Source organism: Anabrus simplex, chromosome 3 (assembly GCF_040414725.1).
Source record: "Anabrus simplex isolate iqAnaSimp1 chromosome 3, ASM4041472v1, whole genome shotgun sequence".
Taxonomy (NCBI): Eukaryota; Metazoa; Arthropoda; class Insecta; order Orthoptera; family Tettigoniidae; genus Anabrus; species Anabrus simplex.
In genome coordinates, this window is record NC_090267.1 from 235,633,416 (window position 1) to 235,656,270 (window position 22,855).

Here is a 22,855-nt window from a genome sequence, read left to right on the forward strand (position 1 = left end):
GAAAATATGAGCATTATTTTATAACACAGAAGCATTTTAAATTTTATTGATTAACAAATATTGCCGATTTATGTGCTTATTATAGATTTTCTTAAAATATGTATTTACATTGTTTTAAATGTGAAAATATGTGTTTTATATGTGAATTAAGATTAAGTTTTTACACTTGGGGATGCACAATAGGAATAATGAACTTTGTAACTTGCGTTAAAACGTATGCAAAACAAATATGTAATTACATAAAAATCCGTTCCCTAATGATGATACACCATCTGATCAAAGATTCAGCATCTACTCAAAACTGTGTTCCTCAGATGTACTACCCATTAGTGGATATCAATACAGACTTTACAGCATAATTAGTGATGTAAGTTGTCTGAGTCCGGAGCAAAGTCATTGTTTTAGTTCATCCCAGAGGTATTCGACAGGATTGAGGTCGGAGCTCTGTGGTGGCTACTCAATTTTCAGAACCTTATTATCCAAAACACATTCATGAACAGATCCCAATTTATGGCAGGAAGCATTATCATGACTAGAGCCCGTATGTTTAGGCACTTAAAATTGTAAAAAACAGACAGGCAAAACAGGCAAAATAGGCACTAAAACTTAAAAAAAAAGGCAATTTAATACATATAACTTATTAGATATATTGATAACATAAATTATATGTTCATACATTATATATTACTGAAAGATAATTCTTCAAAGTCTACTGTTCAACCACCGCATCCTTTCAATTAAAATAGATTTAATTTACATTATTGCACATCACCGTAAAATTCCTGGAATTCTCTGAAATTAAACTCTGCCTCCTATCAGATAGAATACCTTTCAATGCAGAAAAAGATCGCTCTACATCAACTTAATTTGATGGGAGCATATTTACAGCAAGGTAATTTTCCTCAGGTTCTGTAAATCTAGATTTGCAAACAAAACACACTTCCACATTTCAATGTCAGCACTTCCTATATCACCCTGAACAGCTCCAATAAGGTTCACAGTTTCTTCAACAAAGTTCATTGAAGCCACAGGTGGCTCCACTCTCTTTTTAAGCTTAGTGATCGCTTCCAGTAATTTACCGTGGTAAGTCGCTAGGAAGAACAAACCATACCTGACACTCGCATAGGTAAGAAATTTCTTCGTAACACAAATTGATACAGTGTCTTTTTCAGGGAGTACGGCAATCAAAATCCATGCCTGGCTCCATGGCTAAATGGTTAGTGTGCTGGCCTTTGGTCCAGAGGGTCCCAGGTTCGATTCCCGGTCAGGTCGGAGATTTTAACCTTAAATGGTTAATTTCCTTGGCTTAGGGACTGGGTATTTGTTCTGTCCCCAACATCCCTGCAACTCACACACCACACATAACACTATCCTCCACCACAATAACACGCAGTTACCTAAACATGGTAGATGCCGCCCACCCTCATCGGAGGGTCTGCCTTACAAGGGCTGCACTCGGCTAGAAATACCCTACCAAATTTTAAAAATTATAAAATCCATGGCCCCCATCTGGTTAACACTGGCTGTGGAGAAAGTGAGACTTCAGGAGCAACATCTTTGAGAAGATCTGGACTCGAGAAGGAACTTTGACAAATATCTTCTTTACACTTGAAATTAATTTGTCTTTGCCAGGAAACAAACTGTGCAAATTCTCTCCAATTCTATGGAATCTGTGTGATAAGCATGTCATATGAACCATTTCCAGAAAGAGAATTTTTCTTCATACTATGTATATAGTGCTGCAGCTGCTATAAAAAGGAAGATATGGTGCTGCGCCTATGATAAAAAGGAAGATATCACTGTGATGAATACCCTCGTACCAAAGATAATTCAGAGAGCTGGTGAATAACTAAGCAATAGTAATACTGTTAACTTTTTTTCTAACTGCTAAGATGTTAGCAGAAATATTTTGGGCATTCTATCTTCAGGTTCCATTGTTCCTATGATAAGGTTCACAATCTACCTTCCCAATATGTTCAATGTTTCATCAATTGAAATTCCATATTTTCTTTCCAGAACACTCACTGCGAATATTTTGGATTACATTCTTGTAGCATACAGGCAAGTCATTTTTTCATGTCGTTTTACTTGGTACACTTTATCCACTATACCTTCACAGAAAAGTCTTCAGTATCTGGTTTTCAAACAGGGATTCCAGAATCGACAAAAGCTTTACACAAATCCAATGAGAACCGAGATTGTCCGCTAGATGATACAACAGCTGTTGATAGTAGCGGTATCTTTTGAACACTCCTGGTGGCCAAGTATCTATCTATGCTTAGCGGTGGAAATGTACTAGGATTTTTAAAACTTTTCTTTTACCGTGTTTAACTGTTTTATCACACACTTTACACAGTAAGACTGCTCCATCGTTTGAAAATACATCAGCACCAAACTCGCAAATGTAGCCATTGAATTAACAGCTCAATGGTCTACTTAACGTGGCCATGTTAACTACATGTGATAAGAGCAGTGCATGTTCTTCTACTCAACAGTTACTGGTGCAACATAAATTTACGGAAAATCAAACCCTTAACTTTGGTAAACAAGTTAGAAAATATCACTGAGAGGAGGAGGGGGAATTAACTAACAATTTCTACCCAGCAGTATCTACTATTACGAGGTTCAATCCAATTTGCAGTTTATTTTCGTATGCCTGTCTTTTCAGTGAGGAATTCCACTCGTCAGCCTTGTTTTGGTGAGATGAAAGAGGCTAGGGATTTCTTGACCACCAACCAGCACAGCAGGCCCACTTGTTAAATTTACAAGAGCTGGGGAGTGGCTGAGTTTCATTCCATACACAGAATTACAGTATTTAGAAGAGTGAAGATTACAATGTTATATTCCAAACAACATAAAAATAATACTGAGAAAACAACATGAGTTTATGACCTTAAAAAAGAAAAGTAAAATAGGCACTAACTCTTTAAAACAGGATAGTAAGGGCTTAAATAGGCAAAAAATATGCCCTTTCATTCCCTGAAACTTGCTTATTCCTGGATAACTTTTCATATGGCAACCCAATAACAAATTTACAAAATTTTGCCCAACATCCAGGTTCTAATCATGACAAAACACACAGTGATAATCTCCGAACTAGTCTTCTACAGTAGTTAACATGCAACTGGTCAAAATATCTTTATATCCTTACCCCTTGAACGTGCTCTATGATATTTTAGAGGACTAAGTCTCTTCTGTGAATAACACCCCAATACTGTCATTCCACCTCCACCACATTTCACTGTGTGCGCTACACGGGCTGGCATGTATTGTTTGCCTGGCATTTGCCATACCCAAATCCTCCCACACGACAGCCACATAGTATAACATGACCCATCATCCCAAAGCACCCCTTTCCTGTTGTCCATAGACCAGTGGCAGCACTCTATGCACCAACAAATGTTGTGCCTGAGCTCTGAACTCCAGTCCTTGTATCTGCCAGTGCACAGTTAAGGTGCTAACTGCATTATTAGTGGCAGTGTGAAAATCACAGGATAGTATACCACAATCTCATGTGATTTTCCTGTACCACCTTCTTCAATGTTTGACTGTCCTGTCTGTCAATATTAAACAATGTTGTTAACAGAAATGTGGCTTTTAGTATTCTGAATCACATTTCCATTTTAAACATCTCACCTGTATTGACTGGAATTTAAACAATGGCCACTGTGATAAAAAGCCATTAACAAAGTCAGTCAGTTATTACGCCATAAGAAAATGCCTTCACTGACGAGCTTCTGTAGATTCATACCGAGTGAATGAAACTCATTCTAACAAATATATATTCCACTCTTTTATGAAAGCCTTGAAAGTAAACCATACTTACAGGTTCCTTCCCATCCATTGCATCCATCCACATCTTACGATCTTCCTCCGATAACGCTTGCAATGTATACTGTACACCAGGCCTAAATAAAATAAAACAAGTACAGTAATTAATTCATCCATTTATTATTAAAATGTCAGGGTAAACCACACAGCATGACAAGGATGTGCCATAGTTATTTACCTGTCTTTTGCTGTAATGTCAAAACAGAAACGTTTTTCTATTGATTCCGACATCCTTCTTATGCAAGAGGTCACAATCATTTTGTCTGACGAACTCTGAAAAAATATCACACATCTGTCAATTCAATCTGTAAACCATTTTTCACACAAATTCTATGGTAAACATCTGCTTATAAATTAACAAAAAAATTAGAAAGCCATCTTCGCACAGGCCACGAAGCTCTTGGAGGAGTGAAAGATAAAGGCTTCCACTATTCTTAACTTGGCACTAAGTAGTTTGCTCTATGTCTGGCTGCCTTTGCCCTCACAAATTAACCTGGTACTCGCCTTTTGTGTAGGCTGAGTGAACCCCAGGTTCATGTGCCTCCGCAGAAGTGTAAATCTTGTTTCTAAATATTTCAACATCCTGACGAGGAAACAAACAGAGTCCTTACGGGTGGACCAAGCACACTCTTATATTTTCAGCTAGGCAGCCCCCATATTTCCGTAAGGTTGGACAAAATTATTTTGAAAAAGAATCAACATAATATACTGTCAACCTGCACTGAAATCTTCATTCATTCTCATCAATTCACCACTCAGCTTGACATGCCCAAATCATAATGATCTTGTGTTTACTGTTAGTCTAAAAAAATAAGAAAATCATATCAATCTGTATTGACCAATTGAACTTCAACAGAGTTAACAGTTAACCTTCCAGCTGATACATTTTACTTTATTATAAGACTGTATTTAAGTTTACTGTTAGCCTACTGTTTATCCCTCTACCTTCAAAACTAAACCCACACATCTGCTAGATAGAGGCACATCTGAAGGTGATGTTCTAGCCTCATTTTAGAGGACTTGGAAAATCACAGCTAATAGATCCATCTCCTTTCTAAAAGTGTAAACTTTGTCTGGAAACCTATGTTACTCTCATGAAATTGAAAGAGGTAACTACAGAAATTGTGTTAAGGATGACCAAAGGTACGGTTCAAATTCATCTAGTGGCATTAAGGACAGGAGCACTTCAACTGAAATGAACGATCAGTTCAGTCAAGATGTTTATAGATGATTCAATCGTCTTCTAACTGATAACAATGTACTGTATATCTATTCGCACTTGCAACTTGGACAATAAAACAATGTAAATTTAAATAAAAGTTGTGAATACCTCAATTTCTATATAAAACTACTTGTCATATAACTATAATTCAAACAAACAAAAAACTTACAAATTTCCCAGTTGCTTGGCTGTAAGGGAGCATGGTGAATTCTTTTGTATCCTTATGATACATGCAATATTGCTTCGTCCACGTAGTACCAAAAGCTTCTGCAACATTAAAAGAAATTCCTTGAGAATCAATCTGTCAAGAAAATGTCAATAAATACAAGAATAACAACCAGTAAGATCAATATGAAAGTTACACTGGGGTCTGCACTTATGTTGATTGCATATTTTAAAAAAATAGGTTTAAGATAATAAGTAAATGAAATGGCGTATGGCTTTAAGTGCCGGGAGTGCCTGAGGACAAGTTCGGCTCGCCAGGTGCAGGTCTTTTGATTTGACACCCGTAAACGACCTGCGCGTTGTGATGAGGGTGAAATGATGATGAAGACGACATATACACCCAGCCCCCGTGCCAGTAAAATTAACCAATTATGGTTAAAATTCCCGACCCTGCCGGGAATCGAACCTGGGACCCCTGTGACCAAAGGCCAGCAAGCTAACCATTTAGCCATGGAGCCGGACAGATAATAAGTAAATCTTATTCTTTTTAATTAGATACTTGAAACCAAAATTCAATAGAATTTAAAAAATGAAGACAAGAAGGTCTTGAAAGAGAACAAAGGTTAACAGTAACATCAGCAGATGCACAAAAATTTCAAGGAAAGACCCCACTGATGATGGTTAATGGAACAGAAAAAACTGAAATATGAAGTGTGCTGGAGTAAAAACACAAACCTACAATGACATTTTAATTTGTTCTTGACTGAACAATATTTAGTATGTTTTATCGCCTGATTATTGAAAAGAATATATCAAGAAATAATTTATATACTGTACTTTGTGATTTAGCGATGTTTACAGAAGTTCAGATGAATTTTCTCACCATCCTAAATATTAATGTACAGCATTTAAATGTGCTGGTGTAATATCAGGGTTGATAAATAGTCTGCAGTCAGTGAAAAGTATTACTAGTTTAATATTGTTAAAAATATGTAGATGATATAAGGTCCATTGCATACTTAACACAGTAGACCATACAGCAGACTGATGTGGTAATGGTAACATCCAATATTAAACTTGACACTATATTACATGAAGGCCTGGATTTAGTGTGCTTGACACCCTACCTCTCCTCTGCTGTGTTATGCACAATGTGTGGTTTCCTGTCATGTATCTATTTCTCCTCTGTATCTGCCTCAGGTTCAATGTCTGGTGTGCCTAAGAGTACCATAAGTTAGAATATGTGCCTCTTATTTACTTTTATAATATATTCATCACAATTACACATGATTTATTACAATACACATACTCTTTCATTTTAATGATATTCACTAATCATTATAATGAATTCTCAATTTTTTTCAAATTTTCCTTATAATAATGTTAGACAAAATAAGATGTTTACTGAAAGCTTACTTTTCTCCATGAGGTAGAGGTAGCCCTCGTGGGTGGCCATTTTATTTGGACCAACGGAGGAAGTTGATTTCTGAAAGAGAACACACTAGATAAAGAAGGCTGAAGATATATGTGGGATAAAAAGGAAAATGTTGCTGAAAAATTTCAAGACACAGATCTGCTCTCAAAATCTTCATTAAAATAAGTTCTTCCTTCACAGCAATATGATTTGTAATGCAATATAAAACTATATCTATATATACATTGTTGTGCAAAACTTAAGGATGAGATAGATAAAGCAACATAACATATTAACTACTATGAATGAAAGTGCGGTAACATGTTGCCAGAGGTTTCCCACACGTGCGTAGAAACCTGGTGTGAGGTCAGCACGACTATAGCGCCAAATGGCTCCGGCCCCACAAAAAGAGGCAGTTGAAGGAACGGAACAAGACAGTGCAAGTCAATCAGTGAGCTGTTACGATGCACTGTGGTGGTGTTATTCATTACAACATGGCCCTGAGACAACATTTGGATGACTTAATAAGTGGAAGAATCATCAGGAAACTGGAAGGAGGACAAAGTGTGACGAGTGTAGCCCAGGAGTTTGGTACTGCTCAGAGCATTGTTTCACGTGCAAGAAGATCATTCTGAACCACAGGCATCACTGCCCAAAGGAGAGGAGGAGGTCGACCATGGTCAACTACAGCAGCATATAACCATACCTTGTGCAACAGGCAAGAAGAGACGTGCATCAAACAGCGGGTGCAATTGCAACCACATTTAACAGGACTGTCAAGCACCCATTTCACGCTTCACAATGGCATGGAGACTGCATAAGGGTGGTCTGTTTGCCCGATGACCATTACGTTGTGTTCCGGTGACATGCACACATTGGCAGCACCGTTTGCGACGAGGAGTGGAGTCGCATACTCTTCTCAGATGAGGGCAGATTCAGTCTGAGTAGTGATTCTAGACTTACCCTCATCTAGCGAGAGATGGAAACATGTAATGCACCCAGGAACATTGTCAAACATGATCATTTTGGTGTACGGGGGCATAATGTTGCATGGATGTACCAACCTCCAAATCTTTGAACGGGATACATTCAACGGTCAACGTTATTGTGACAGTGTACTTCTTCCCCATGTGCGTCTCTTAAGGTGTGCATTCGGCCCTGACTTAATTTTTATGGATGGCAATGCACGACCTCATCGAACAGCGCAGGTGGAGGAGCTCAAGAGGATATTCAGTGAATGGACTGGCCCGCTAGTTCCACCCAATTAAATCCGTCGAGCACATGTGGGAAATGTTGGGCAGACATATTGCAGCACGACCACATGCACCAACAACCGTCCAGCAGTTGTCAACTGCACTTGTGGAGGAATGGGACATTCTACTAAAAGAACTCCTTACCAATTTTGTGGCCAGCATGGGAACATGTTGCAGAGCATGCATCTCTGTCCGTGGTGATCACACACCCTTTTAAGAACCCTGTTCCTTCTTTTGTGATGTCCAGGGGACCATCATGAGTTGCAGCGACTTAACTGTAATTTATTGTCTCTGTAAAAAGTGTCATTTCTGTTCGTCTCGTCGCATATTCCTTTCAGTAGCCTACCACACCATACTGTACCAATTCCTCCTATGTATGGTTTAAGTTTCATCAAGCTATGTTACTTGGCAGTGGCACAACATGCGAAAGTTACTTTTGTCCTCAAGTTTTGCACAGCAGTGTGTATAAATATATATAATTATATTTCTGTCTACAGTATATTATTTTAATATCAACCTGATATCTGGTTTTTAGATCAGACAGAGAAAGTAAATGGACAATGTGTGGTTCTGTTTGATGTTTGGCTGTTACATTAATACAAGAAAATAGCTGGGTGAAAGTTCATAAAAACATAGTATTTACAATAATGGTAAGGGTGATTAGGATCTTAGCTACTTATTTTGCAATTAGTGTTAAAGAAAGACCTGAACACAAAGAAAGAAAGAAAGAAAGAAAGAAAGAAAGAAAGAAAATCACTAATATCTCCCTAATATCAAAATAATGTGTATTAAGAAGACTAAAGTAAACATTTTCCATCATATTTCCTTACAAGTACACTGGCAGTGTAGTCTCTAAAGACAGCTTAGTCACAAGAGAGATCACGAAAGGGTGCAAAAGAGCAAAAGAGTTCCCTTTTCTATAAACAAATGAGGACCCTTCTTTTGCATGATGATGATGATAATCATGTGTGTGGCCTCAGGAGAGGCCTAGTGCAGGTCTTTTTTTTTGTGTGTGCAGTTTTTTACGAGTTGTTTCACGTCGCACCGACACAGATAGGTCTTATGGCGACGATGAGATGGAATTGGCTAGGAGTGGAAAGGAAAAGGCCGCGGCCTTAATTAAGGTACAGCCCCAGCATTTGCCTGGTGTGAAAATGGGAAACCATGGAAAACCATCTTCAGTGCTGCTGACAGTGGGGTTCAAACCCACTATCTCCCGAATACAGGATACTGGATGTCCAATAACAGACCAACTATATTGGTACTGGACATTAGCCGCACTTAAGTGACTGCAGCTATCAAGCTCGGTTTTCTGTCTGTCTGTCTGTCTGTCTGTCTGTCTGTCTGTCTGTCTGTCTGTCTGTCTGTCTGCCTGCCTGCCTGCCTGCCTGCCTGCCTGCCTGCCTGCCTGTCTGTCTGTCTGTCTGTCTGTCACCTGTGTGTCTATGAAGATTGGGCCCTACCTAAGATGGAACCTAATATTGAAGAGCCACAAACACCTAATCCTAGAGCCATAGGAAATAATCAATGAAGATTAAAATCTCCAACCTAGCCAGGAATCAAACCCGGGACCCAATGGACCAAAAGTGAGCATGTTAACCAGTTATCCATGGAGCTGGACTTCACTGCGATGATAAGATCCCAAAGAAAGCAAAACTAGCAATGGTCAACAGCTACTTCATACTGATCTTGACTATGGTATCATAACATGTACCCTCATAAAGACACACACTTCAAGACTGCAGGCATCAGAAATTAAGTTCCAGAGGTCCCGTATTCAGAAGAACAGGATAGACAAGTTACAAAATGAAGTGGTGAAACAGGAAGCTGGAAATGAGACATTTCTTCTAGAATGAGTCAGCATATCCAGATGATGGTGGAAAGTAAGGAGGATAGAGCCTATGAGAATAGCCTGAGTGGACTTGGAAAGAGAGAAAAAAACTGCCTAGTTGAAAGACCTAGAACCTATTGGATGGATATGGTCGAGATTGATAGGCAGATAGGGGAATGAAACAGGATGATCTGAGGAAGAATACGACATTTATGACTAGAGGAGAGTGGAAGAGGCTTATCAACAGTACACAGGAAACTGGAACTATACACCGATAATGAATGTCCCCCAAACATTGTGCACAAAGTGCTGCATTTCTACGGAATACAAATACACAAGTTAATTATTTAATCCATTTCCATGCTCATTAAACACTTCTATTAACACACATTGATAACATTAGGTACCAGAAATAGTCTGGTCTACATAAATGAACAGGCACTCTTTTAAAGTATGTGGTACTCTAGAAAAAGAATGAACCATTTACTGAGAAAATTATAAAAATCTACTAGCATTATTTCACAAAGCAGAATTAAGCTTATAACAGTTCCTGTAGAGTGCTTATTATAAGAGGTATATGGCAATTTGAATTTTAAACATAGTAAGATGAATCAGGGTGGTACACGAAATATCATTCACTGAAAATGGCTAACAAAATGCTAATATTCAAGTTCAGAACATTCCTATTTTGTGATGAGTAGCCTCCAATCATGCATGGCTCAGAAAATGGTAGCACTTACCAAGGTTTGCAACCTTGTTGCTACAGGTTTCCAGTTGTGGATCATGGCAGGCAACAGGTGATGAAAACAGTGCTATTAATGCAGAAACAAAAGTGCAGCCTGGACTTGGGAATGTCTTTATGTTCATTTTGGTATGTGATGGGCATTTTAAGACATGCATGAGTATACGATATACATGGTGGAGTTTAAGAGAGAAAACAATATCATGGCATCCCAAACCGTGCTCCTAAGATTTGACACAGTACAGCTCTGTCTCAAGTCCGTCTAAATCAATCAGGACTACTTTCACTGCATTGAGCATTTCTTATCCAGAGAGAATACTACAATCAGATCTTGACATGTCCTCCTATAAAATGACACAAGCTTCACAAACATGATCTAAGAAGGAAACATAGCTTCAGTTTGCTGCTTTGTCTACAGCAGAAGGTAATGCTGTACTTCACAATACATGGTCCTACAATTAACCCCTTGCAGTTCCTAACGCTCCAGAGAGCTCGAGTTTTATGACTCACCCGTCGTGCTAAACACTCCAAAGCGCACATCACGCACAAGGTCATCAGAAGTGCATCGACAGAAATACCGAAGGGTCTTGTGAAACCATGCTGGATTCCCATGACTCAGCAACTTCTCAGCACTTAATTGACAAATCTTTCCTGTGTGTATTTCACAAGCACACCTAGTTTATAACCATTGCCTTTCGGTTACAGATTATTCATGTTAAAGTTCACACCATGTTATCTCCTAACTGCAGAGTAGTGTCAAAGGGTTTGAAGGAATGCAAAATTGGAGATAGAGAACTTTCTAGTAGTGGTTCAGAATTTTATTCTAATGAATGTAGTACTGATAATGATTGTGAGAATCAAGAAAACTGTGCACAAATGAATGGATGAAAACCATAACGGTATAAGTAGCATTTTGGTCATTCAGAGAAAGGCATTTAAACATTGTCACCACTCATATAAAGCATGCTGTTTGTAGTTATATCACCCATCACTAGAGCGCAGAATATTACCACTATCACTTGTATCTCTTTGCTGGTGAAAGGATACATCCTCCCGGAGTTACATCCTGCACTTAACTCATTTTTTTTTAAATGTCACTTATACCATTATGGTTTTCATCCATTCAAATATTGTGTGAAGACTGATGGACAAGGCTACAGAGAAATGTTTTTAGTGATATCCTGAGTCACAGTAATTGTTTTGATGAACTGGAAATATGGGAACAATGCTGGTCCAAATCATGATTTCTTCCATGTTCAGAAAAAAATTTCTAACTTATTTGTGGAATGGGAATTTTATGGGCTTGTAGCTAAGCAGACAAATATTCATGCTGAGTATTTATGAAGAAAAACTGGCACTGCTGATACTAAATGGCAAGACACTAGCGCTGAAGTAGGTGCATATATATAGGTGTTCTAATTTATATAGGTTTGATTACTTTACCTAAAGGTGACTATTACTTCTTAGGAAACTTTTGCATGTGTCTGTTAGTAAGGCAGGCAACGACACAAACCATTTAGTAAACTTGGGCAATATTTAGATTCAAAATTAGGGTAAGTACAAATATATATGCACTGGTCATTAAGGAACAAAATGAGAAATAAATTATTTTTATATCTTTATTTGTTTGACTTCTTTTCTTTAAAGGGTGGCATTTATGATGCTGTGTGTACTGGGATTTAAATGCCCCTATCACAAAAAATATTAATTCCAGCTGGGCAGCTGCTCTTAAACAAGGAACAGCAAAGGGTTAAGCTGTACATTTCCAAGTACAGCACTGTGACCACAGAGAACATCTTGTTTTAGGAAAAACAATTCTTTAATATATGTCTTATAAATAGAAAAAAATGGAATGGGAAAAGGGACACATAATAGGATAAACACAATGACAGGTCCGAGTAGGAAGAGGGTTTAACAGAAAAAGACGAGGACAATCTCCGCATCTTCTTGCACTGCCTTCTCCAAAAATAAGGGCTCTCATCATCTACATCAGTTTCTTCTCAGCACAAACAAGCTCATTTCTGCTTTTCAGCTTCATCACGAGGGCAGATATCAACATTCATTGACGGGCATCTCGATTCGGTTTCAATGTGGAAATGGTACGATAGGAAGAAAGCCATTTTTTTTTTTAGAGCGAAATAAAGAGAGGACAAGGGAATAGTCAAAAAGATAAAGATAGATACAGGTGTTAAAAGACTAGGAACCCAGGACAAACATAAAAGGAGAAAAGGATCACAACTGGTAAATAAAAGTAATGGACCGGGCGAGATGGCTGTGCGTTTAGGGGCGTGCAGCTGTGAGCTTGCATCCAGGAGACAGTGGGTTCAAATCCCACTGTCGGCAGCCCTGAAGATGGTTTTCCGTGGTTTCCCATTTTCACACCAGGCAAATGCTGGGGCTGTACCTTAATTACAGCCGCGGCCTTTTCCTTTCCACTCCAAGCCATTTACTGTCCCATCATCGCCATAAGACCTATCTGTGTCGGTGTGACTTAAAGCAAATAGCAAAAAAAGTAATGGAAAGGATAGCAAATAGCAAAAAAAAAGTAATGGAAAGGAATAAAGATATGACAAATCAAGTCATATATAGATAGGAGCATTAGTAGGAACACACAACAGGATAAGCACAATAACTATCTACTAATAGAGTGCCAAGTTTGTGGGTGGGAAAATAGGCTACAATTTCCAGCCATTAAATTATTGAGGTTTTCTTTTTCAACAACAAAGTTAGCAGTTACATGGACATGCTGCAAAACAGTTTCCTTCCACAACAGAGCTAAGCAACAACACTACCGTTAGAGACATCGACAACAGAACTTGTCCACATTTAGCATTTCCTCGTAAACATTTTGAGCCCTGCGAGATGTCTCAGTGATATTCTGAACACTTCCATGGTGATTCAATCTGGCAGTGATCACAGTCTCAATACTAATCCTTACAATTTATTCTGGCATGGATATTTATTAGAAGATTGTCTATTACTAGAAACAAGGATGTGAACTGTAACTGTGAGCAAACACAGACTTCTTTCTGGGGGTTGATAGAGGACTTGTGTACTAGTGGGCACAAACAAGTGTTTGTCTCAAAGAGATTACAAGCCAAGATGGTGGATGTACTGAACACTTCCTGTACCCTGCCAAGTCACTGAAAATTCTAGGGAGAATTTTAAGACCAACATGTATGGAATATATTATAAGCTATTTATTATCATTACTATTATTATTATTATTTACATTTTATGATCTTCATTAGACCACTTCAGGGAGAATTTTATAAAAATAATTTTTCATTTTTATGTCAGCCCAGTACTACTTCATTCTCTTGGATCTCAACTTTCTTTCTTCATATGAAATCATCCATCCCATTGTCCGTCTGTTGACTTTTGTTTGTAGTCTGGTTTGTTAGTCTGCGAGTTTCTTGATTTTGTCTGTTTTTCTTTTAAATTTACTTTTGTAATTTGTAGTTCCCACATATCTTTCTTTATTTGTGTAATCAGTGACCTTACTGCTCCATAATTTTACGGATGATCCTGTTTTCTGGTGTCCTGAGTACACGTCCAAAGAATGAGATTCATTTCTTCCTGACTGTTGCGCTTTTACAGTCGCATTGGGCCACTGTAGTCAATTTCTGTCCAGTCTTCTATGATGTTTTATGGTTTTTACCTGTCAGTTCTTCCAGTATTTCTTCATTCTATCTGATCTTTGTTTTCATTCTTCTTCTGAAAATACCCTTTTAGTTGTTTCTCTTTTATCAAATTTTGGTAGAAATCTAATTTTATTATTCTTCAACTTATTTACTTTGATTTATTCTTTAAACCCTCCAGTGTTATGTCTAATTTTTTTATGTCTTCTTTTATTTTTTCATCCAGGCAGGTTGTTTGGTTTCCAAGGCTTCTCCAAAATTCTGCGTATTAACCTGTCTTGAGGTGTTAAGGGTTCTATTTACTATTATACCGCTGCATTTGGGATGATATGCCACTCTCCTTCTTTTTGGTAATAAAATAAAATGAGATAAAATAAAATAAAATAAAATAAAATGAAATAAAATAAAATGAAATATAATATCATCATCATCACCAACAGGGAACAGATTTCCATGTAAACATGTATTTATTTAGGAAACTAAAGTAAATTATATGTGTATTATCTTTAGAAATTATGATGTGTGGAGTTGAAAAATTCTTCATTGTGTATTTCCCAAACTTTGGAGTTTAGCACGTTTGTTCCATATTCTGAGTAATTAAAATCAATATACGGGTAGTCCATATTTTGGCTAAAAATTATTAAATTCTATTAAATTATCAGTCCTTTCAATAATGGAGAAAGAAATTAAGAATGTATATTTAAATATTTAATGTTTTAACTGCTTATCAGCACGCATGGGGACAGACATGATTGTGCTGATAATCAGTGTGGAGAAAAAGAGTTGAGAGAACCGGAAGAGGTGAGGTCAGCTGGTCAGTACGCCGAGCATATGAATCGCACTATGCAGATATTACACTGAATTATGTAACAACATCGACGCCTATGCCTGTCCCATAATTTTGTAACTCGGGAAATCCCATTCATCAACAGTGTACCTGTGCTTTCCCGATTATTCCTAAATTGGGTGTTCCCTTTCATTGCTTCATACTTCACGTAGTTCACTACCAGTCATTCATAGTTTGAATTAGCAGAGACACAAATCATAGTGTTCTTGTACATACTAATATGTCTACAAGTACAAGGTGTACAGTTGTATACTGATATTAATTGAAGACATTAACATTGTTACAATATGCCTGAAGTAGCAAAGTGAACCGGTTTAAAACTAAAAAGTTATGTATCAGAATATAAAGATCAAGTAACACTAAGATACTACACAGTTCCAAAATATTAGGGAAACATGTTTCTGAATATATGCCATGCTCCATAAAATAATACCTCACACCCAGGTATATTACCAACTAAACCTTTATTCTTTACCATTGAAGTATACAAAAAAGCATCGATGGATTCACGTTCATTTTCAGAACACAAATGGAAATGTCGAAATAGGGGCGAACACAAAATGATAACAGTCCTCCAGGGTAGATTTTTGTCACAGTTGGAGAGCCTCAGTACGGTGTATGTCCTCCACGAGCATTTATCACAGCTTGGCACCTATGTGGTATGCTCCGTATAAGTCCACAGAGGTCACGTTGCGGTATCAGCTCCCATTCTTCAATGATAACCTGTTCGAGGTCTTGGAGTATGTGGTGGAACAGGACGCCCACGAACACTTCTGTCAAGCCTATCCCACACATGCTCGATGGGATTAAGGTCGGGACTCACTGCTGGCCATTCCATCTCTTGAATGCCCAGTTCTCGCAAGACAGCTCTGGTGATGCCCGCTGCATGAGCCCTGGCATTGTCGTGCATGAGTACAAATTCAGGGCCAACATCGTATGCAGCAACCAACACATGCTGTAGCAGTATCTGCTCGATGTACCCCGCAGTGGTAAGATTACCACGGACGACGACAAGATCCGTACGGCCATCAATACTGATGCCACCCTTGTCTGAATCAGTCGCCTTCCTGGACAACATTTGGCATGTACTGCTCACCACGGCATCTCCATACATGTTGATGTCCATCACACTGTTTCAGGAGAAATCTAGACTCGTCTGTGAACAACACAGGTCTCCATTGGCGAAGTTGCCAGTTAACATGGGTACGGGCAAACAGATGGCGAGCTGCTCAATGTTGCTGCGTTAAATGGGGCACTCGAACAGGACATCTGGGACATAAGGACACTTCTCATAACCTGTTTCCTTACTGTCTGGTCAGACACCATGACTCCAGTGACCCTCCTAAGGTCTTGTTGCAATTCTCTGGCAGTTGCTGAATGATGCCGCAATGCACAAATGGTCACATATCGGTCACCCTGTGGGGTTGTCATTCGTCCACGACGTTGTCCAACCCTCTTTGTGAACTGGCCTGTCTCGTAGCGATTCCACAAGCGGTGAATAACTGACGGAGAGACATTGAGATCCATAGTAACACGACGAAAAGTCCATTCTTCTTGGATCAAAATTACGGCCCTTGTGACTTGAACCTCATTAAGATGTCTCATGGGATGTGCTGGTTGACGTACAACACGCTCAAATGACCGCAGTAGTCTGCGTACCTCACAACGACACACGGACGTACCGCTATTCACTTTGTTTTGAGGGGTCATCTGACAGTTTAATGCACGGCCACGCCTACAGATGGACTATAACTTTGATTTGACATACCCTGAGTAGCTAAAGTCTCAAGGTATGCTGTACGACCACTGAAACCCCATCTACCAAATTAACATTCACATACCAGACGTTACAAAACACGTTCCCCTAATTTTTTTAAACTGTGTATTTTGTAACTTGTCTCAGTGTACAGACCTGACCCATTTATGGAAGGATTGCTATATCCCATTACCACTGCAAATAAATAATAATAATAATAATAATAATAATAATAATAATAATAATAATAATAATAATAATAATAATAATAATAATAATAATAATAATAATAATCCTCAAGAAATATATTAAACAAACTATCCCGAATGAGTCAACGTTCACAAAAACCTAGTTTTCAGCCATATATGATGAAACTGTTCATAAGATACGACAAGAAATGAAAAACTGTCCACTCTGGGTTTCCATTGACGAGACCACAGACAAAGGCAGGCTACTTGGCAACATAATCATTGGTTTGCTAAGTTAACATTACTGTAAACAGATTCTTTTACAATGTGATGTTCTAAAACAGTGCAATAACAAAACTATGATAAAATTGTTCAATGAAGCTATGGGTGGGTATCCTGTGGCCATAGGGCATCAAGGATGATAAAGTGTTAATTTTTATTAGTGATATCACACTTAATATGATAAAAGCTGGAGAAACATCATCTGTCGTACATTCTAAGATGACTCATTTAAGTTGTGTAGCATATGTCCCATCATGTGGCAGAAATGAAAGAGGCAGTTACCCCAGAGTAGATTTGTTGATTGCCTCAGTAAAAAAAAGGTTTTTCTCAAAGCCCACAGAAGAGTTGATCTTTTGAAAGAAATGTACCCAGAAATTCCATTGACACCTGCGCCAATTCTAACTAGGTGGGATATGTGGCTGCAAGCGGTTGAATATTATGCTGAATATATAGTCTCAATAGCCTCGTCTTAAGCTGCAAAACCAGTTGCCTGTGACAAGTGTGGGGAATGACTTAAGTTACATTCAGCATAATTTTTCACGCATCAAAAAAGCACTCATAAGGCTCCAAAATTTGTATCTGTAATTTTCTGAAAGTTTTTAAATTGTGATTAATACAGTGGAACAACTAAACCATGGTAGAAATAAAGCTGCAGATGTAGATGGACACTGTACTTTCAAAGAACCTTGGATGTAAAGAAATGGGAAACTTGCTTGTTGTTTTAAGGGGCCTAACATCGAAGGTCATCGGCCCAGAAATAGGAAAGGTTGCTGCAATGCTGTATGGAGATTTATGTGTAACGTTAACGATGGACTTAACCCCAGCAGACACTATGAAGTTCAAACAAGCCCCCATTACCTCTAGTGATGTTGAACACAGTTTCAGTCAATATAAATCAGTTCTCAGAGATAAAAGATGATGATTCATTTTCCAGCACTTAAGAGAACATTTTGTAATCCACTGTTTTGGTAACAGAGAATAAAAAATTGTGATTTTCTAAGTTTGTATTAAAACAAGAAGTGCAACATTACATTTCACGTAGGCCTACTTTGTTTAGCTTCACTGGACTTATATATTAAATAGAAATGATCATTTCTTGTCATTTTAAGTCCATATACTGTAATTCCATATTTCAATAAAAATAACTGAGTGTATATATATATTATATATACAGAGTCTCCCCATAAAACACCGACAAGGCTTAGTATAATACCAATATAGTTGGTCCGTTATTGGACATTATAAATTTTCCAGCTAACTCATTCCTGGTTGCCAGCGTTTTGCCCCAGTGTGGTAACTTGGGCTCATCAGTTGGTAAATAGCACACCTACCAAGACACATGGCTAGTGCATACCGTGGAGGCCATTGTGTAGGCTACTTGGAACCACCGGCAGTGCCAATGCACTATGAGAGACTTTGTATCATTTTCAAAATTTGATGTCAGCCTGGCCATCAGATGATATGGATGTTGGTTCCCTATGGGATGGGATGTTGTGTGGGATGGCGGACTGATCGGTTTTCAAGAACGAGCTCCTGTCCGGAAATGCACGGTTTGGGCGCTGGAGAGCGTCGAAATCTGAGGACAGCTGTGACAATTTGTTCCGATCTGGTGCCTTAATACGGAAGGTATTAATACCCTTCAGACATCTGTACACTGCGGATGGACGACTTTTGCCTAATAACATTCCTGCGCATGCGTTACATTCCTCCACACAGTCGCTGATGTGCATCCTACTGCATTACTTGTGTGCTGTAGTCTGGCAGTGCAGAATCGTTCACAGCAGTGCGACATGTACCCGTACACAACTGCGGAAATGACCGACATGGTGCTTGCATGGGGCAAAGTGGATTGCAATGGTAGAGCTTCTGCAAGATTGTACACGGAATGTTTTCAAACAGATGTACCCCACATCATGCCGTGTTCATGGCCATCGAGAGACGACTAAGAGAAGCTGGACATTTGCACCTAGGTAGTATGAAGAGTATGGTGTATGACACTCCTGAAACGTCAGTGGAGTCCACAGAGCGATTGAAATTCTTCAAAGACAACCGCACGTACTGGGTCATGTGCGTGAGGCTCAGCACCGCAGATGTAGGCTCTGCAATGACGTAGGAGGTACACAGTTTGTAATGAGCCTGATGTGCTACTCATGTTGGGCTTATTGACAATATGTGGAATGCACACTCATCTCACACTTCGAAGCACTACAGCGCCCAAGCAGTGCGTTTCTGGTTATGGGTTTCTTCTTGAAAATGGATTAATTTGCCTTCCCACGCAACATACTAAGTGTTGTCGGTACTTTTTTGGGACACCCTATATATATGTATATTTCATCAATTTATTAGTATATGAAAATCTAGGTTGGCATTCATGATGATACATGCAGTTCTGTCCTGAGCTGTTCTCTTTTCTTCTTTTCTTCCTGCAATGTTTCTGCTTATGCAGGTCATTCACCTGAGTTGTTCTAATGAGGTGTTGTAGATTCAGACCAATCTGCAAAACATATTCAAGAGCCAGGAAGGCCTTTTCCTCTCCTGCCTTCAATCTTCCCTATGAACACAAGCTCAGGTAGTTCATTTCATTCATGCCTAAGGATATAACTAATACATGCTGTTTTTCTTATTTTAATGCTGTGAAGCAGCTCGCTCTTTGATTCTACTTTGCGTAGGACGTCTTGATTGGTCATCCATGATGTCCAAAGTATTTCCAGCATCCATCAATATATGGTACCTACATCTCAGAAGCTTTTGAATTTATTTTCCATAGTTGTTTCGAGAGTCTATGATTTCTCCCTATAGTAGGATAGAACAAACATATCACTTTAATCTCACAGATTTCAACCAATTTGAGTGTCACAGACTAACTGCTTCATTCACATAAAGAAGTAATTTTCAGTGCGTCATTTCATGTACCACCCAGTATGCTGAAATAAATTTATATCTACACTTAATCTACTAAGAAAAGGTTAGTACACACCTCAAGAATCTTCTTCATGAGGAGTTCTGTCTGATCTCTTGTAGCCTCGAAGTTAGCTCTAGTCTGCAAAAGCCATTATGCATGCATTCATTCACAAATCAACACACACAAAATAAATTAGCAAGCAAAATTAGTGACAATTTTTTTTTTAAATTAAGAAAAATGTTGCTGTAAGTAAAATTTAAATATACACTACATACAAGAGACTACTGAAAAATCAGTAAAAAGATAAATTCTACTGTTATTAGACAATTCATTCCTTAGAACACACTATTTCATTGATGAATTATTTCAAGAAGATTCGATACAAACTGAAAACTATAAGATGAGAGAGAGATTCTACCACAAGAACTGTACTTGGAATGTTTTCCAACAAAAGAGTAGTGTTACAAAAATGTTGCAATGTTTGTGCTACGAAGACTTGGGAGAAAGGAGACGAACTGCTCGACTAAGTGGTATATGTGATACAAATTCTTATAATTTTGTTAAATACCACTATTCAATACAATAATAACGTAATAAAAACTTACATATTTATTAAGTTGTTAATATGGTACATGTTTTGCTCCTTTTTCGTGAGCATCATCAGCCAATTATCATTTACTTAAGGTTATATAAGATCGTGAATGTATTTTATTGGATTAAATTATGCTTGTAAAGCTGATTGACAAATCTTATAATATTTTGCAAATCATATAACTATAAAATTATGTCTAAGTTGAAAGATATTTGTCTAAAATCTATCAAAGTCTAACATTTTATTGACAAAACTCATCTGGTGAACAACCTTTAAAACTATTTTAAAAAATCTTTTGAGATCTGGCTAATTGTACTGATTCCAAGTTGCACGCCTACCTTCACTTCCCCTTCCCACTCCCCGCCAAAATGTCAACTCATCCACACTCACTCATATAATACAAGAAGTGCAAACAGAACAACAAGTAGTTCTCAAGAGGTTAGGAGTAACAGTAGACAATTATTTCGATAAGAAGTTTATACAGAATTATAATCAAAACCATGAACATATATTTTATCTTTCATTACAGATATACCAACAAGCCCAATTTGGAACATACAAGAACCATTCAAATTCTACCTCACATTAGGAAATTTTTTATTCACCAACAAGTTTGTTCGTAAACAATACTCTTGTACTGACAACATAAGATTAATGCCAATACATTTTGTACAAATGGTACTCCAGCAACATCGAGAACAAGTTAAATGTTCATAACATAGTCAATTATCAACTGCAGAAAATTGTTAATATATGTTAACGAAGTTTCAACGACAATCATACAAGTAAAGCAACATTGAATCAACGCAATTAGCCAGATCTCAAAAGGTTGTTCACCAGATGAGTTTCGTCAATAAAATGTTAGACTTAGATAGATTTTAGACAAATATGTTTTAACTTAAAGACATAATTTTATAGTTATATGACTTGTAAAATATTATGAGATTTGTCAATCAGGTTTATAAGCATAATTTAATCCAATAGAATAGATTCGCGATCTTATATAACCTTAAGTAAATGATAATTGGCTGATGAAGCTCATGAAAAAGGAGCGAAACATATACCATATAAACAACTTAATAAATATGTAAGTTTTTATTACGTTATTATTGTATTGAATAGGTGATATTTAACAAAATTATAAGAATTTGTATCACAAGTAGATCTTAAATACGGACAAAAATGAAATTTATAACCTACAATAAGCGGTATTTCCGAGCTGTCGGTGGAGAGATGGCGTGGAATGACATCAGTAGACGAATACCGGTCTGAGTGATCTCTTCAAAAGTAAGAAAGATCACAATATGAAGATAAAGGTGGAATTCAAGAGGACAAATTCAGGCAAATATTTGTTAATAGCAAGGGGAATTAGAGATTGGAATAACTTACCAAGAAAGATGTTCAATAAATTTCTAATTTCTTTGCAATAATTTAAGAAAAGGCTAGGGAAACAACAGGCAGGGTATCTGCCACCTGGGCGACTGCCCTAAATGCAGATCAGTAGTGATTGATTGATTGATTGATGAACAGCTCTACATATTAATATTTCTGCAGTACAGCATGGCATTCTCTCAGTGAGGATAAAATACGAGTTGTCAAAACTTCAGATTACACATTTCTAAGGCTACATTCAACACACTTTACTTCAAAATTTATCACCAAGGATACTCAAAGATCTATTCAAAGCAGACTGAGGATAGGATACCACTACACTCTGCAAGAGGAGTGTATAGCGTAGTGACACCAATTTTGCCCAGCTTTTGCAAGGTTAATTTACATGGGTACAAAATTAATACCTATTTGAAAATTATCCAAATGGGCTTCAATTTTCAAGGTTTTAGCATTTCAATTTTTGAAACACCATCTATAAGCCATCATATATGCCAACTTTCAAAGAAGCATTCTTTTAGCTTAGTGGTAAAGATGCTGTCTCCATAAGGCAAAGCGCACAGGTATGAGTCTCCACCAAGTCGTTTCATTATTATTTAAAAAATTATTTTGACTCTCTGCTGTTGCTTTTCTTTTCATACATGCCCTGATTAATAACTGATTTTTATTTTAATGTTTAATCTCAACATCACTTTCTATGAGTACTACATACATACATACGTACATAAAGCATTCTCCTATCAGACATATACAAATCAAACATCATCACCAGCAGCAGCAACACCAGCATCAGCATCATT

At 37.7% G+C, this 22,855-nt stretch overlaps 1 protein-coding gene across 3 annotated transcripts in view; it reads right to left on the reverse strand.

Annotated features, from left to right (window-relative positions):
* The window catches only part of Graf (GTPase regulator associated with FAK), a 711,082-nt gene that overhangs the window by 86,736 nt on the left and 601,491 nt on the right, over positions 1–22,855 (reverse strand). For all 3 annotated transcript variants that reach the window (XM_067142923.2, XM_067142924.2, XM_067142926.2), the window contains 5 exons: positions 20,150–20,212; positions 6,635–6,704; positions 5,223–5,320; positions 4,010–4,104; positions 3,827–3,908 (listed from right to left, as the gene is read on the reverse strand). In XM_067142923.2, coding sequence (XP_066999024.2) covers positions 3,827–3,908; positions 4,010–4,104; positions 5,223–5,320; positions 6,635–6,704; positions 20,150–20,212 — 408 coding nt within the window. The remainder of the gene's footprint in view (positions 1–3,826; positions 3,909–4,009; positions 4,105–5,222; positions 5,321–6,634; positions 6,705–20,149; positions 20,213–22,855) is intronic.